This window comes from Fusarium venenatum (genome assembly GCF_020744135.1).
Source record: "Fusarium venenatum strain MPI-CAGE-CH-0201 chromosome Unknown EDB82scaffold_4, whole genome shotgun sequence".
Classification (NCBI taxonomy): domain Eukaryota; kingdom Fungi; phylum Ascomycota; class Sordariomycetes; order Hypocreales; family Nectriaceae; genus Fusarium; species Fusarium venenatum.
This window is the reverse complement of record NW_027072132.1, coordinates 4,158,846-4,174,152: the sequence shown is the minus strand read 5'-3', so window position 1 is coordinate 4,174,152 and position 15,307 is coordinate 4,158,846. Positions and strand designations below refer to the sequence as shown.

The window sequence follows — 15,307 nt, the reverse complement described above, 5'->3', positions numbered from 1 at the left end:
ACGGCTACCCTAAAGTTTCACGAGACTTATTTTCATACGTACTAAGCGAGTAAATGCACTTTGGTAAAGATCTTAGTGTCGTAATAGGATATTCTTTTCATCAGCTAGCCATTTATGTGTAAACTGAGAACAACACTAGCTTCAAAACAATACCAATTCCTCGTGACTGTAATGGGTATCGATTAATATACAACAAAAAACCCCGACAAATAACGCCACAAGTCTTCCTTCCTCTCTCAGCATTAATCGAATAACTTTTTAGCGAGCCTCATAGAACTTCGCTATGTTTTTTCCGGCCTCGAGTACAGCAGCTTGAAGCGGGGCGATCTGGGCCTTTGTCTCGTCCCGAATTGCTTTGAGTTTATTCAAGTCCTCTTGGTCTCCAAGAACCGTGCAAAGATCCACAGCATGGTCCAGATATATTGCCAGTCGACTAATTTCCACTCTGTTGCGGTGTACAGCATCGTGACGAATATTTTCTACTGAATGCATCACGCTAGAAAGACGTTCTGTAATGCCACGGTCTCTAGCCAAATAATGCAGCTCTAAACCGTGTATCGCCAAGTGATGCATCCACACGTTGAGTTCTCCGGCTTCTGGACAGTCCCAATCGTTTTCATCGAGTAGTTGTGGAAGATGCTTCTCAGCATAAGTGAAGCAGGCATGCTCCAAGAGAGTTTGGATCTTTGAGAGGAGTCGGGTCTGGGGCCCCAGAGGCAGATACACCTCACCCTGAACCTTGGCACGTTTTTGATATACTCTTTTGTGTGTGTTTCTGATGAGCCTGTTTGGAGATGGTGAAGGACTATAGCTTCCTTGACTGGTATCCCAGGACAAAGCTGGAGAAGGAGGTGAAGAATAGGGTGAAGATGATAGAGTGTAGTGCTGACTTTCTGTACGCCAGGACGAAGCTGAAAAGGAAGGCGAAGAAGGAGGTGAAGAAGAACGTGAAAAAGAAGGTGAAGGTGATAGAGTATAGTCCTGACTTTCTGGACGCCAGGCCGAAGTTGTTGATCGCACAGAATCTGTAGGTGAGGATAGATAAAAGGGGCTCAAGACTCCAGAACAGGAAGACCCGGTTGAAGGTGCATAGCCGTATGTAGGACTTGGCATTACATATTGACCAGAAGGGCTTGGTTGGCGACTCTCGGGGGAATGAGGAGCCCTGATTGCGTCTCTAATATCCTGAGGAGAGAAGATGTATGTAAGGGTGCTTTGACCAGGTGTTGTTGTAAGAGAACCACGGTTGCGTTTGGCATAAAGTTTTAGAAACTCGTCCCATTCCATCTTGAAACCCATGTTGGCTGTTGCCGTAGGCATCTTTTGTGTAGCTTGCCACAGGAGCTTGAGAAAGAAGATGATAGTCTGAATGATTTGTAGGTGATGATGACTGTATAGCTCGGGATAGGAGCGAGAAGAAAAGTCGATATTCTGAATTACTTGTGGCTGAACAACAGTATGGCTTGTGACAGGGGCTCAAGGAAAAGGTCGATAGCCTGAATGACTTGTTTCCAAATGACTGGTAGCTGATGACTGTGCAGCTCGTGATAGAATCTTGAGCAAGGTGTCGATGATAGAGGTTTGATATGATATCTAGCAGTAAAAGCTGGCTAGGTACGAAGATTGAAGAAATCAGATAGTGAGCTTTACCGAAACGTGGTTTGTAAGGAAGATGGTCTACTTTGAAAAGAACAGGGGGCAGTGTCTTCTTTTATAGATGAATAGAAAGTAGGTTTTGATTAAAAGTGTTCCCTTGACCCTAATTAATTCACATTCTATCCATGGTTATTATGTTAAGGTTGACACTCACCTACCTAAAGCCTTTACAAACTCACACTACGTTAGTTACTTGCTTAACGTAGGTAAAACACATGCCGCAATGTACAAACGAAGAGGTAATCTCGCGGTTTCTTATATACTTATTGCTCCTGAAAAGCTAACCTGTTTATTGGGGTGCGCCAATGAACTCAATAGCGCAGCAACCTTGACTTTATATTGAGACTCTGCTGTATCTATTTCCTCTGTGCAATCTTTCCAGGCAGTATCTGGGGTGACAAAAACTGCACGCAAGATGTTAAAGTTTTAAAACCAACCAATAATCCGGCATTGTGGCAAAGTTTGAGAAAAGGACCAGACAACACTGTCGAGGCGTCTTTGAGCATGTAAAGGGGCGAGTCACTCCAAATGTTTTATGTCTAAAATGTTGTGCTTTTACCCTTTCCACTTTTCGTAAGACTGAGCAAAGCTTACATACTTCAGCCCTAAACCCAAGGCTGAGAACGACACATTAAACGTTCCTGAAACTTATACTACTACTCTTCTCTGCACAACCACACGTATGTCGTTAACTGGCTTCTTGACTCCAGTCCCAGGAATCATGGCAGGTAACTTCCAATTTCCATCAACCGGAGCAATGTTCCAAAGACTCACGACAGCCGAACCCAAAGAGATGATCTCCTTCTCTGCGAATGTACGTCCCTTACACATGGCAGCTCCGACACCCCACGGCTTCAACTTTCCATATCGGGCTGTCGACTTTCCTGTCTCGGGGTCCGTGTCGAGGAACCGATCAGGGATAAAAGAGTCTGGGTCTTGGTACAGGTCAGGGTCCTTGTTCCTGAGAGCTAAGGGCACAGAGATGTATGTGCCTTCGTTCAGGTTGTGCTGAAGATTGCCATCGTTGACACTGACTGATTGAGACACGTGGCGGATTGATGTTGGCTCATTGACTAGGCGATACGTCTCAAAAATACAAGCTTTGAAGAGGGGACAGTTTCTGAACAGACTCTGAAAATTCATAGAAGTAATTTCTGGTCGCTCCCCTCCAGATAGAGTGACATAAGGCGAAATCTCTTGCCTGATTCGCTCAAGCAATCCAGGAGTAGAATAAGCGTAAAGTAAAAACCAGAACAAGACAGGCTGAGTATTGGCATTCAGACCCCAGAAAGTACCGAGATCAGCAGCAGCACGCTCTTTAAGGGTCCAACCATCTCGGTTATAAACCTTGTTTCGTTCGCGCAGCATTGTGCTGACATCTGAGATATCGGCGCCAAAATCAATCGGTTCTCCTCGTCGTTCTTGCTCAACACGTTTGTAAACACCCTCCAGACTATCGATAATTCTGGCTCTCGCTTTGAGTCCATCCTGCATCATTTTAAAGGGAGCCCATTTGGGAATTCCAACCATAAGCAGAGGAAACAGCTCATTATCAAAAGCCCAAAAGTCGTCGAGGAGTTGAGGATGGCGGTCGAGAAGATCTTGACCGTAGATGAGAGGGATGGACATGCAGGCCCCAAAGTCACGGGTCAAGCTTTGCAAGTTCGCTTCGACTTTTCCTGGGACACCTGGTTGCTCCGACTGTAGAACCTTGATTCCTGCTGATAGTTCCCAGCGTGCCATATGTTGTGGGTCAGAAGAGAAGGTAACGAGTGATGCACCGCGCTCAGCAACACTTGATCTCTCAACAGCAGCAGTAGATGCAGCATCGTTGAGAAAGGTTCTTTCCAGAGGAGGGACAAGGTCTTTCAGAGAAGTATGTAACTTTTCCCTCAACTGAGGAGAATCGGTACTTCCAAAAACAAGCGTACAGAGTGAATACTGTGCTGGGGTAGAGTCGAAAATATGGTGAGACTGTGTCAAGAGACGCTCTATGCCTGGAAGATCGGCCACAATCTGATGCCCTGAAGTGATACCAAAGAGTGAGCCTCCGTAGCGGCTTACAGCTGAACTGTTTGTCTGGATTAGCAGGCGTGAATGATGAGAGCGTAAGCATTGGGAATAAGTGTTACAAGATTCGTCGGCTAATGCCATCTCCACTGAGGATATAACTGGCAATAGCAAGTTCAATTGGTGCATAGGCTGGTAAATTCTTATACCCCTTGCTTCGGCCACCGTAGGCTTTATTCAGAACAAGAATGACAACAATTGCAAAGAGAATTTTATAGACAAGGGACAAAGACGCGAGACTCGCCGAAACGTTCTGGTAAAGTGAAGACAGATCCATCGTAGAACCACAATCCCTGGGCAACAGGGCTGGGATGGAAACTGTTGGGTTGAAAGGTGGGAAAAGAAGATGTCAGCTTTGTCTTTTCTCTGGCGAGATTAATTGGATTATAATTTACATGATTGGCTCCCGGAAGGCGTGATATCCCTACAAATACCAGACGAGTTATGCACGTACTGTCATTTTAGCGTGATGCGAAGCGATCCTTTGGCGTCATGATCGTCACTTTAGGTTCTGAACGCGTCCCTAGGAGCACATAATCTCTGTTGTAACTACCAGATGAGTTCTAAGATGATTTAAACAAATACTAGAAACACACATATAGGACCAAATAAACAGACAGTAAATAACGGGTGTCGTCTGAGGAGTCCTAGTGATATGGTCCTCGGATAACGGAAAGTATAAACACGAATACGAGTCTACCCATGTCTTAGTCATTTTCAGTCTCACATCATGACAAACAGGCATACATACAATGCAGTAGATAGTTGGTGTATTATACAAAACAGAGTTATCAACCTGGTCCTGTCCATATTACAGAAAACATCTAAACATGCAAACATCATAAACACGAACAATGGCTGGAATATGTCTATATGTCTCGATAAAGAGCTTGAGAAAAGCCACATGCGTCTAACGAGGCATCTTATCTTCACATGTCTCATACTAACCAATAATTAACAAACTTTGTGTGTCTACCTCCTCACTTGACGTCTCACTCCTTACTTATCATCGTCATCAAACAACTCTGACCTTTACAGAAATATACAGATAATCAATTCATTATGGACCCTACTGTACGCACATTCCAAGTCTTCGGCCTGACTTCAAGCCTTGTCCTGGCCGGTGTGAATCTCGGCTCCTCGCACCTCACCGTTCCTTTCCTATATAATCAACCTACATCTATCAATACGCTCTTCTTCAAAGACTTCTACACTCGCGGTGCTCTGACCCTTGTTCCCCTCGCCATGTTCTCAGGTGCGTCGTCAGGCATCGTTGCCTATCTTGTTCCCGCTCAACGTACGCTCTGGACTATTGCAGCTGTAACTACGCTGTCTCAGCTTCCATGGACTGGACTTGGGATGATGGCTACCAATAATCGCCTCAACGACATTGCGGCTAGTAGTGTCGAACAGGAGAAGGCGAGTCGAGAGGAAGTTGTGGATTTGTTGAAGAAGTGGCGATGGATGAACATTGTTAGGGGACTTTTGGCCTTGACTGGAGGCCTGACTGCTGTTTTGGCTCTTCAGAGTGAGTAAGGACAGCCGGGTTCTCATAAAACGTGTTGATTATTGTCATCATCTATGTGAAACACTTTATTCAAAAACATTATGATTGGGAGCCATATTTGGCTCTCAAATGCTGGTATAAAGCAAATATCCAATACTCCATGTCCTGTACCTAGAATCAAATTACGTCCGTGGCAATCATATAATCTCACCCTATTGAATTCGTCAGCATACTTCAAAGAGGATAACCCTCCCGAGCCTTCACTGCGATTTTAACCCTCATCGGTCAATCATACGCATCCGCTCAAGGCGCAAAATTGAAAGCCTCTGCCGAATCAAGAGACAAAAACGCATCCATGTTCATTGATCCGAAATCAATATCCCAGCCAACATCAGCAGCTGTAAAATCTGCCATATCTTCTGGTCTAGCACCCGCCGGTGATGCACCATTCAGCTGACCCGTCGTGTCGAAGCCAAATGGCATAGAAGGAAAGGTAAATGCTGGCTCGCTCCCCATGCCTGCCACATTAGTAGGAGCCGGCGAGCCGGGAAGTGTCGACCTTGGAATTTGTTGCTGATACTGCTGTGTCTGGTTGACAGGGTCTTTCATTTCAAAGCCGGCAGAGCGAACCATCTGCTCGATTGAGGCAATCGTAATTGGCAGTTGGCCTGCGTTGATTCCGGCTGATCCCATCATAGAACGCAAGCATCTGAGACCTGAATGAATCCAAGGCAAGTTGCGATGGGCGGTTTTCTTCTCCTGGAGCATGTCAAAAGCCAAAGCGTAGCAAGCTCCCTCGATGAAGAAGCCATGGTATTTAATGTCCTGCAGTTTGTTAGTTTGGTTACAACTAATCAGAAGGAGTAAACATACACGGCAAAGAATGTTTGTGGCACAAGAGCCTGTCAGGAATCCAACTGAGTTTCTCGCCGCTTCTAGACAGTATTCGCAGGCGCTGTCAAGCCAAGGTGGAGGTAATTGCAACTTATCGGCAGATGTAGCAGACGCTCGATCACGGTTGAGCTTGGCTCTTAATATCAGGAATGGGCGGAATGTTAGTAGTAGGGTGTGATGGTACACTACTTCGGGTCAGCCACAAAGTCTACCAACATCCAAAATGACTTACTAGTTGACACCATAGCTTGACACACACCAAGCTCTCCAGTACTCGGATCGCCAACGAGGCCAAACTTCATATCCTTGAGTTGCTGCTCTGCAAACTGATGTAATTCGCGACGAATCTCGACAGCTGCATTCCACACAGGCAATAACGAGTCATGCCGTGGACTGTATATACGCTTGACACACTTATCCATGATGCGTGATAACGTGACCAAGGATCTGAGTAGTTTTTGATCTTTCGGCAACGGAATGACTGGGCCGGGGTCAGGAATCGAGCTATGGCGACCAAGAACAAGACATTGCCATCTGTGTAGTGTCAGATATTGCCCAGATTATGCTGATATTGAGCTTACGTTTCCCAGAAGAATACACTCCAAAAGGTGATGCTTCTTTGATTTGTGTCATCCTCTGTATATCCAGGGCGCATGCACCCATCTTTGTGTAGGCCAGCAGCTATAGCCTTTCTACAGGCAGTGCCGACATGCAAGAAACTTGAGTTTGGTCTTGCTCTCTCTGATTGAAAATGGGCGTTTGTGGCTGTAAGCTTAACTGAACCCAGGGTTTGGGGAAGGGTGACTTATCATCAAAAGGTGTATTTGGACGACTTGCATGTTGACAACTTCGTCCAATTTCGCGGCGCCCTGCTTTGTTTTTTGGAAAATAAATTCTGCAATGGCTTCTTCACCTGTCATAGAGGCCCCTAGGCCAACTGCAAGCATGATGATGATTGTCTCGGGCGCATCATAATCAAATATTCCTGGCGGCTGAAACAACGCGTCTAAACGACGACGATAGTCGTCTTTACTCATAACGGGCAGGCCATGCCAGTAGGTCAAAAGATATCTCTCGAGTAACCGATGGGCTGTTTCGGGATCAATAAGCAGGGCTGAGCCGTCATCGGGGAGTAACGATGGTCGTTGGTTATCTGCCAAATCCCCAAAGAACAATCTTCGGTGACTGAAAAGGTCTAGACCTGGACCACCCTCTTCGACAATACCAGAGCGCGACGAAGGATCGTTCGGAGATGTTCCTGCTATTTGGTGGTAGATAGAATTGAGGAGAGCGAAATTGGATGAAGGTCCATAATAAAGCTGGAGGAAACATGACGGGGATGCGCGATGTGTTGCAGCGACGGCATTGTGAGTTATACCGGTACTGCGCTCACTGTCCATTACTGAGCCAGATGGTCCGATAGAAGCATCATCAGCGCTCGGCGTAGGCGGAACTGTCCCTTCGTCGGATGCTTCTAGTGAAGTGCTCTCCATTGCATCGTGAGACATGATTGTCTCATAGGCGGCAGTTCGCGGTTTGACCTTTCGCGTCCGATTACGGGCCTTTTCGCGATAGACGCAACTGAGATTTCTCATTCGGCAGTTCTGGCAGGGCGTCTCGCCATTGCATTTAATCTTCTTGGCGCGACATTCTTGGCAAGCCTTTGAGATTCTCCATTTTGTCGCGTTCATCGTTTTCGTCGTTAACAAAGAGGCCCAATGAATATAGTTAAAACTAGATACCGAATTTCAACCTTCATCAGCTGCATAGCATGGATGCATGGATTTTGGTTTGGTTAAACTTGGAAGTTAATTAGGTCAAATTTCGCTTTCATTAGCTGCATAAACCTTAATCCTTTTGGTGCATATACATATCGCGGACGGCCCGTATCGGGAATGCCGACTATTCCCTGCATGTACTGACAGGGGATAGGAAATGGAGTGATCCGGTTTCAAATATACATTATTTCTTCATGGAGATGATTTATTATTAGTACCTAGTTCCAGTTATTCTTGATGACGTCTACAATAACTCCATGATCCTCATCCTGCTTCAGTCCACTCACAACGACAACAGCTACAATTCCCTCAACGCCACGAACACGAATAGGAATAGCTCCACCGTGGATAGCGTAGTCGCCCTTGTTGGAGTCGGCGATAGCATACTTTGCAGCAAAGGCAGCCTCATCGCCTTTGAGTTTGTTGTGCATAAACCAGGTGCTGCAACCGAATCTGAGGACTGTGTTTCTCTTGCGGCGGACCCATTGCTCGTTGTCAGGCGCTGTACCAGGTCCAGTCACAGTCTGAAAGACAACCTGAGAAGTGTTTGCGAGAGCAATTGAAATCACTGTTGGCTTGCCCTCAAGAGCGAAAGGGTAGAGGCGGGCGTATAGAAGATTGCCAAGCTCGAAAGCATCCTCCGTGGTGAATGAAGCCAAAGTGAATGAATCGCTATCAGCCTTGATCTCATCAAGCTGTGAAACATTATCATCAGTCATTGTCTCATGATGTACGAGAGTCGCTTACGTCAGAAGGCGGCTTTGGAATTAACGCTGCTGTAGGGTTTCGAATGGCTTCTTGGACTTTCTCCAGAGCAGCACCGGCTTGTGTGTTTCGGCTCCAAACTTTTGTCGTCATGTTGAATTGTGTTGTTGATATGTTGGTGTTTGTAAACAGCAAAAAAAACATAGAAACGTGATGGGTCAGCAAGTTTGTTATATATGGCTTAGCTATCTGCATAATTCGGCTGGACCTTCGTATCTTGTGGAGACACCACAATACCAAAATCCCGATGACATACCAACATGCATTGTACTCCACAGAGAAATGATGTCTGCATATTGGATGTTTCTCGTACTCCGTAGCCTATGCATAGTTCCGGATTGACTCACCTTTTCTTGGCATAAGCTAACGATGTCTACAAACAGAACAGTACTATTCTTGGCATTTTGAAGCATCATGATATAAAGCTATCTTGATGATATTTTCTCAACTCGTATGAGCGCAATTGGAACAGGTTTCTGCTTCTTAACAAATATTTTAATCAAAACTGCAAACATAGGCTAGCAGGACTATATATCAAACACTGACCACCCTTAGAACAGTTGCCGACACTAACAATACACTTGCAAGGTCCAGGAAAGTCACTATAAAGGAATCCAATAGACTGAATATAGATACGTTAAACACTTGTTCTGTATACAACATTCCTAAATGCAGCGATATCTTACAGTCAAAACCGGCCCGGTTCGCTTTGGAGAAGATTGTTAAGGATCAGAACAGCTATTAACTCAGTCCTCGGATACTCGACCTAGTAAAGGGCAGATTACTCAGTCTCATGCCTTATAAAGTCTGTCAACAATGATACAACATCACTCAATGACAATTTGCTAGATAATGCCGTCGTCATTGTTCCTAGGGCTGTTACTGAGACGAGTTAGATTGTCAACAAACATGTGGTTATTTGTATTTTGTTTCTTTTACCCTGTTTGTATCCAATAGGAAATGGCAAAGTGTATCGATTTTAGGTATATGGCTTAACATTTCTTTCTTAAGTAGGTACTTCAATAGTACCTAGGCTGCTAGGCAACATGTAGGTATGTATGATGTTTGCCAGCTGGTACAGTGATTCCGGCAGTGACAAACCGTGTGTAACAGTGACACCTGCAAATTTACTATCGGGCAGGCATCAGCGATGCTATCACTCAATCATTAGCTCCAGCTCATTCCTCAACTACAAATACATTGTTTTCTCTTCTTTCAACACAGCGTTTTTCTCATCCAAGACAACCAGCTTATTCACGGCTTTCCCATTCTACATTCGGAACATCGCCACTTCTCAAGTGACCGACTGGCAGGATGGACGACAGATTCGCGGATCCTCCTACTCCTACTCTGGAACAAGGGACTATTTTCCAAAATCCCGCCACCAACATGACTAGCACGACTGGTCACCTTAAACGTCCAGCCCCTATCCCAAGCGGGCCCGGGTGGCCTGTAGATGAGAACAGCCAAGATGCCAAGTACCTCACACTCATATCAAAGCTTGAAAACGTGAGTCCTTTTTCGTAATATATTTCGGCATAACACACCCTAAGAAATGTCTAGCTGGAGGCTGGACATCGCCTGATTTTGGACGACATCGCCACGCTATCTCATCGGGTCTCTAAGATTACCGAGGTGATCAACATGTCATACGAGTCCAGAACATCTACTATCGAAAGCCCGAAAGCGAGTTTCTCAAAGAGCCTTAATACGGCCAAAGTGCCTAGTGTTAAAGTCGAGAAGTTGGAGGCGGAGCCCTTACTTGCTAGGATCATCATTCCTCGAACGATCAAAGTTGCTCACTTCGAGATCCGGTTCGGATCTCCAGATCAGGTTGTCAAAGAGCGTGACCCCAAGTCATCTGACAAACCATCGGCCAACGTCGGGTTGACTCTTCCTGAAGAGACTCCTACCAAATCTGCCCCTGTGCCTCTGTCCGTAGCTAGTGCATGCACTACGTCTCTAGAAGAATCTGAAGAGCAGAACGTTGAGATGCTTCCTCAACCAGACTACCACGTTGAAGAGAGTGCCCCTGAACGATCGGGCGAAAGCAGTTCATCCTCCCTATCGTCCGAGGAATCCGAGCTACTCAGACAAGGGCAAGATGAAGACAACGAAGCATCCAGGCTAGTTGTCCAGCGATTGGCGAACAATCATGCTCTCTTCGGCTACTTTGTTCGCTATCTGAGAAACCCAAACACCAGCTTCACCCGACAGATCGCCACCGAGCCCGACGAAACTGCCCATCTCCTGGCACGTAGCTTCCAAGACGCTGTTAGACAGCCTAAACAAACGGCACCCATCGCTCGTCCTGAGTTCTGTAAGTCAGTCCTAAGAACTGAGAGTGATCGTTTACTGAATAAGATTGCTCAAGTTGAAATCCGTGCAACTGTCAGTAAGATGGGAAGCAGCACTCGTGTCGACTTGTATATTGAACTCAGTCAGCGGTATCGCAGGACGTATGGCATGGGAAACTAGAAGTAGAGTCGCGTCCCGAGAAGTTAGTACCGGGTCATCGAGACCATGAGAGACGATACAAAGAGGCTACTTGATGTCATGTTAGGTTGGCTTTTAGATAATGTATTCTTATGCCCCTAGGCCAAGAGGTCATATTCTCTTAGAGCCCTAGTACAGACGCAAGGTCTGTCCATCATTGATGTTACTGGATAGCAACGGAGTTTTTTTTATGTATGTGAACTAACAGGAAGACTTGTCGTTCAAGACAATAAATAGTGGAACCCTGGGTATAATCATTGATCATTGTAGGTCTATCATGCTTCATTTATAATTTTACTTTTACCAAACTCCTCTAAAAGAAGACACCTCCAATCAATCATCTCCAGATTTAATCGCTCTTCTCAGTGTATACAAAAGCGTCCAGCTCCTGGTATGTCTTCTCTAAATCGTCATTGACGAGGATCTTGTCAAACTCGGCTGATCGCGCCCAGGCAAGCTCGTCCTGCGCACGGGTAAGACGCTGTTGAATGCTCTCCTCGGTCTCGGTACCACGGCCTCGGAGTCTCTTCTCAAGCTCCTCGGTGTCAGGGGGGGAGACGAAGACGTAGCGGGCGTCAATGGTGGAGGCCTTGACTTGCTTGACACCCTCCATTTCGATGTCGAGGACGACGACTTTGCCCTTGGCTGTTTGCTCCTCGATGGTCGCCTTGCTCGTTCCGTAAAGGTTGCTACCGAATTGGGCGCTGCGAATCGAGTTGTTAGTGTATGCGCAAGTCTGCATGCGATTGATGAACGTACTGCTCAACGAAGCCATCCTTGGCGATCAAGTCCCGGAAAGCATCCTTGGTGACAAAGTGATAGTGGACACCATCACTCTCACCCTCACGAGGGTTACGGGTAGTATGCGACACGGACAGAGTAAACTGATCGGGGTGACGGTTGAAGAGCATGTTGATCAGCGTGCCCTTTCCGACACCGCTAGGTCCCGAGATAACGATGGGTCGACGGTCCGAAGGAGAAGCCATTGTGAAGGAGCGTCTAGAGAGGCGAGAGATGAGAACTGTTTATTTGGAATTTGAGCTGCGGAGACTTACTTTGAGACTTGAAAGGCTGGGATTTGCTTGAAAGAAAGGTTTGAGTTGCGGTTCGCAATACCCAAAAACCACCGCATCGTAGGAAAATGCTTAACAATGGCGGGGTTCTAATCTAATGCAGGAGCTGGTGCGCACAGTGGGGGAATTCGTCCAATCACGTGCTGGCCTGTGATGGCTGTAGGATGATGCCTGGAGTGAAGACGATGATGTTGTTCCCTGTTGAGTAGATTCATTGAGTCGATAAAGCGTCCCAATAGATTGAGTACATTAAGTATCGTGTTTCATGTAACTCGAATTGCAGACTGCAGTAGTTTGTGAGCCAGCACAGATTGGGTGTCTTGGCTACTTAAAGGACGCAAAACAATTCAAGAAATCAAGCATGCTTATCCATTAGTATATGTATCGACTGTTCTATATATCATTCCGACTTCATGCCATAAGCTGTCGTAACACGTCACCCGTTGCCTCAAGCCCGGGGTATTATCCATATTCTGCTTCATCCTCATTAACCTGAATACACCCACCTCATACATGTCGTAGTATCAGCTCCTACGCCTCATCAATCCACGCGATGCTTGTTGTGCGAATGTCCTCTTTCAAGTTCAGGTGTCCTCACTTCGCGAATTCGTTCATCTCGAGGCTCAACAGCGTCGACTGTAGTGTCCCAGTGAATGTAGAATAGTCGTCCGCGCCAGTTGACCGTGTTGCCAAAAACAACTGCATAAGCCCAGACAGGAAAGGCAAGACCCTCACGTCCGATCCAAGCAGCCAAGAATTCCAGAAATGGGCGGCTCTTGATTCCGCCTGTGTTTTTGAAGCCCTTGGCAAAATAAGGGGTGTGTTCGTCAACCTCCATGGTGACACCGGAATGCAGACGTAAGTAACCGATATAGTCTATAAGCATCCACAGAGTAGTTGTCGCAAACCAGGCAATTGCCATGGTGTTCCAAGTTTTAGGAATGCCCCAGATCTGGCTGAAGAATGGGATAGTTGTCATCGCAAAGGAGATGTAGGTAGCGAACAGAAAGCACTCCGTGAACGGTTCAAGGATTGTTGCTGAAAGGACTGTGTACTTCCTAGCCCTGAGCCAGCGAGATCGTCGTGCTGTGTAGGCCCTAACAGACATGCCTGATACTGGTTGGACGGCAATATCACCCCAGACAAGTCCGTGGCTTCTATACCCGGGGAAATCCGTCGTCCATAGCGCATCGCCGATCAAATGATCTTCGCAGATATTGTGCGAGAAATAATCAACACCTGTTGGGAGGTTTTTGTTTTGATCTAGTTTTGGATTCAAGATGGCATCCGTCGCTTGATCAAGCTGTGATTTGCGGAACATGTTGCTTTTGCCAACAGCGCATGGCGCTGCACGAAGGGTGTTGATGGCGCAGTAGAACTTGGCATGCGAAGTTGTCATGAACATCTCATCGATGCGTCCACCGCCCTGAGACATGATTTTGGGAAATTCCTCGACATCCAAATCACCAGTATGGTGGTCTTCCTCCGATGAAGCATCCAAAAGAGACTGGCCTTCTGCCGCGAGTGGCGTGGAAAAGTCCATCAAGTCCACAACAATGGGAAGCTGGTGGACAAATTTGTAGGGTTTTGCAGCGCCGCCGACCCTGTAACCCATGAGCTTGTCGACCATACGTCCCAAAACTCCCTTTGCCATCCAGATGTTGCAGTCAATAATCCATACAATGTCACCCTTGGCCTCTCGGTACGCCCGACTGAGATTACGGATCTTGGGGTTGGGACCCATGTTGACAGTTTGGCTTAGTACATGGTCTTCCTTCTCGAGCATGATACGCGCATCGATTGCGGGAAAATCGTCGATGACCTTCTGGAGGATAGGGTACGCGGGATCGGTATCATCTTCGAGGCAGAGGCGGATCGAGAACTTGTCCTGTGGGTAGTCCTGTCGAAAGGACGCAGCGATACAGTCGTACAGTCTAGGTTCTACGCCCTTTACGGGTCGAATAATGGTGACGTGCGGCGCATTCTGGCCAAGCTGAGAGGACAGCGGAGGAGCAGGGCGATTCTTAAAGTTGCAGAGGCTTGGGTCGCGCGTCAGGGGGAGTTTAGACGTAGATGTGTGGTGAATGAAAAACTTACAGCGCACGCACACCAATGACGACAAGGGCAACAACAACGCAGCCGAGTAAAAAGAGAGCTCCAGCGAGACACTCTAAAAAAGAATACATGGTAATGTTGAATGTGGAGGAGCAAGATTAAACCTTCGAATGGAAAGGAAGGTTTCCTCTGAAAGGGTACTCCTACTCCGTAGGGTTGGAGGTAGGAGTAATTAAACAGAGATCTACCAGGTCTTGTGGAGGGAGGTTGGACGGGTATGGAGCCCCGCTAGCATTACATATTAGGTGGTGAGTGACACATTGAACAACTTATTGACTGTGCAAAGTGAGTTTATCGCTATCAGAAAGATGATGGTGAATGAAAGCTTGAAAGTGATAGTTTTTCCTGTTCGTGAAACTGCTCCTGATTTGCTGTCGGCTCATGAAAACTACCGTGGAGGTTTCTATGGTGTTTCTAGAAGGCCACCTGTCTGGAGCTGGCCCCCCGGTAGTTGTATCATAGTCATGCATTAACTACGAAGATTAACGAGTAGTTACTTCGGCAATAATGCTCTGAATATGACTTGATCTGAGCATTAGAGTTTTACAGCTATTGAGCTGTTACCCCCCGGGGCCTGTCCAAAGTTACTGAATTAAGAAAAGAAGAATAAGAAAACGGGTTGTTCGTGCTGTAGGGTAATCGAGTGATGACAGTGTTGATATGGCTCTGTGGCACACAGTCACTGGTCAAGTGCTCTAATGTTAGCTTGGAAGCACCAAGCTACACATGACGATTTGATCTAGTCATAGCTCCAAATTCTTGCTTCTGTTTACTTGCAGCTTGTTTCTGGAGAGATATAATTTAGGGTCTAACTGAATCAATGAGAAACATTTCTTTTCAACATCCCCATGCGGCTTAAAAAGGCTCAGGTCCTGATGAAGCAAGCTTGTCGCCTACAAGTGGAGAGATTGGTCAGTGAAATCTCCTTGATGGAGAGCCTGAGTGTTGGCCTT

At 46.4% G+C, this 15,307-nt stretch overlaps 8 protein-coding genes across 8 annotated transcripts; 2 read left to right on the top strand and 6 right to left on the bottom strand.

Annotated features, from left to right (window-relative positions):
* Positions 1-114: 114 nt before the first annotated feature.
* On the bottom strand, positions 115-1,320 carry EDB82DRAFT_561984 (uncharacterized protein; the record flags this gene model as incomplete). The annotated part of the gene is made up of 1 exon (XM_025738416.2): positions 115-1,320. The coding sequence occupies one exon, from the start codon at positions 1,318-1,320 to the stop codon at positions 259-261; it is 1,062 nt and encodes a 353-aa protein (XP_025593179.2). The 3' UTR covers positions 115-258.
* A 682-nt stretch (positions 1,321-2,002) lies between these two features.
* On the bottom strand, positions 2,003-4,495 carry EDB82DRAFT_515113 (cytochrome P450). The gene is made up of 3 exons (XM_025738415.2): positions 4,478-4,495; positions 3,789-4,422; positions 2,003-3,727 (listed from the first exon to the last, which is right to left on the bottom strand). Exons 2-3 carry the CDS (start codon positions 4,001-4,003, stop codon positions 2,305-2,307), a joined length of 1,638 nt encoding a protein of 545 aa, XP_025593178.2. The 5' UTR covers positions 4,004-4,422; positions 4,478-4,495; the 3' UTR covers positions 2,003-2,304.
* Positions 4,496-4,788: 293 nt separating this feature from the next.
* EDB82DRAFT_529909 (uncharacterized protein) lies at positions 4,789-5,262 on the top strand (the record flags this gene model as incomplete). The annotated part of the gene is made up of 1 exon (XM_025738414.2): positions 4,789-5,262. One exon carries the CDS (start codon positions 4,789-4,791, stop codon positions 5,260-5,262), a length of 474 nt encoding a protein of 157 aa, XP_025593177.2.
* A 137-nt stretch (positions 5,263-5,399) lies between these two features.
* On the bottom strand, positions 5,400-7,905 carry EDB82DRAFT_322468 (uncharacterized protein). Its single transcript, XM_065607479.1, has 5 exons — positions 6,937-7,905; positions 6,709-6,884; positions 6,360-6,661; positions 6,107-6,312; positions 5,400-6,058 (listed from the first exon to the last, which is right to left on the bottom strand). Exons 1-5 carry the CDS (start codon positions 7,816-7,818, stop codon positions 5,537-5,539), a joined length of 2,088 nt encoding a protein of 695 aa, XP_065463408.1. The 5' UTR covers positions 7,819-7,905; the 3' UTR covers positions 5,400-5,536.
* Positions 7,906-8,034: 129 nt separating this feature from the next.
* EDB82DRAFT_515105 (uncharacterized protein) lies at positions 8,035-8,964 on the bottom strand. The gene is made up of 2 exons (XM_025738412.2): positions 8,653-8,964; positions 8,035-8,600 (listed from the first exon to the last, which is right to left on the bottom strand). Exons 1-2 carry the CDS (start codon positions 8,863-8,865, stop codon positions 8,124-8,126), a joined length of 690 nt encoding a protein of 229 aa, XP_025593175.2. The 5' UTR covers positions 8,866-8,964; the 3' UTR covers positions 8,035-8,123.
* A 1,095-nt stretch (positions 8,965-10,059) lies between these two features.
* Positions 10,060-11,214, top strand: EDB82DRAFT_561979 (uncharacterized protein; the record flags this gene model as incomplete). Its single annotated transcript, XM_065609765.1, has 2 exons — positions 10,060-10,179; positions 10,234-11,214. 2 exons carry the CDS (start codon positions 10,060-10,062, stop codon positions 11,146-11,148), a joined length of 1,035 nt encoding a protein of 344 aa, XP_065463407.1. The 3' UTR covers positions 11,149-11,214.
* Positions 11,215-11,343: 129 nt separating this feature from the next.
* On the bottom strand, positions 11,344-12,490 carry EDB82DRAFT_515103 (P-loop containing nucleoside triphosphate hydrolase protein). The gene is made up of 3 exons (XM_025738408.2): positions 12,222-12,490; positions 11,926-12,165; positions 11,344-11,870 (listed from the first exon to the last, which is right to left on the bottom strand). The coding sequence occupies exons 1-3, from the start codon at positions 12,296-12,298 to the stop codon at positions 11,516-11,518; spliced, it is 672 nt and encodes a 223-aa protein (XP_025593172.2). The 5' UTR covers positions 12,299-12,490; the 3' UTR covers positions 11,344-11,515.
* Positions 12,491-12,780: 290 nt separating this feature from the next.
* Positions 12,781-14,425, bottom strand: EDB82DRAFT_529904 (nucleotide-diphospho-sugar transferase; the record flags this gene model as incomplete). Its single annotated transcript, XM_025738407.2, has 2 exons — positions 12,781-14,278; positions 14,337-14,425. 2 exons carry the CDS (start codon positions 14,423-14,425, stop codon positions 12,781-12,783), a joined length of 1,587 nt encoding a protein of 528 aa, XP_025593171.1.
* Positions 14,426-15,307: the final 882 nt, after the last annotated feature.

Bases quoted from the DNA above. Each gene is read 5' to 3' on its own strand.
- EDB82DRAFT_515113 (XM_025738415.2), bottom strand. From the start codon at position 4,003: ATGGATCTGTCTTCACTTTACCAGAACGTTTCGGCGAGTCTCGCGTCT. The intron at 3,728-3,788 runs GTAACACTTATT...CCAGACAAACAG, and splicing joins GGCATTAGCCGACGAATCTT to TTCAGCTGTAAGCCGCTACG.
- EDB82DRAFT_322468 (XM_065607479.1), bottom strand. From the start codon at position 7,818: ATGAACGCGACAAAATGGAGAATCTCAAAGGCTTGCCAAGAATGTCGC. The intron at 6,885-6,936 runs ATAAGTCACCCT...ACAGCCACAAAC, and splicing joins TCCAAATACACCTTTTGATG to GCCCATTTTCAATCAGAGAG. The intron at 6,662-6,708 runs GTAAGCTCAATA...GACACTACACAG, and splicing joins AGTGTATTCTTCTGGGAAAC to ATGGCAATGTCTTGTTCTTG.
- EDB82DRAFT_515103 (XM_025738408.2), bottom strand. From the start codon at position 12,298: ATGCGGTGGTTTTTGGGTATTGCGAACCGCAACTCAAACCTTTCTTTC. The intron at 12,166-12,221 runs GTAAGTCTCCGC...TCGCCTCTCTAG, and splicing joins CCAGCCTTTCAAGTCTCAAA to ACGCTCCTTCACAATGGCTT. The intron at 11,871-11,925 runs GTACGTTCATCA...CTCGATTCGCAG, and splicing joins AAGGATGGCTTCGTTGAGCA to CGCCCAATTCGGTAGCAACC.
- EDB82DRAFT_515105 (XM_025738412.2), bottom strand. From the start codon at position 8,865: ATGCAGATAGCTAAGCCATATATAACAAACTTGCTGACCCATCACGTT. The intron at 8,601-8,652 runs GTAAGCGACTCT...AATGTTTCACAG, and splicing joins TTCCAAAGCCGCCTTCTGAC to CTTGATGAGATCAAGGCTGA.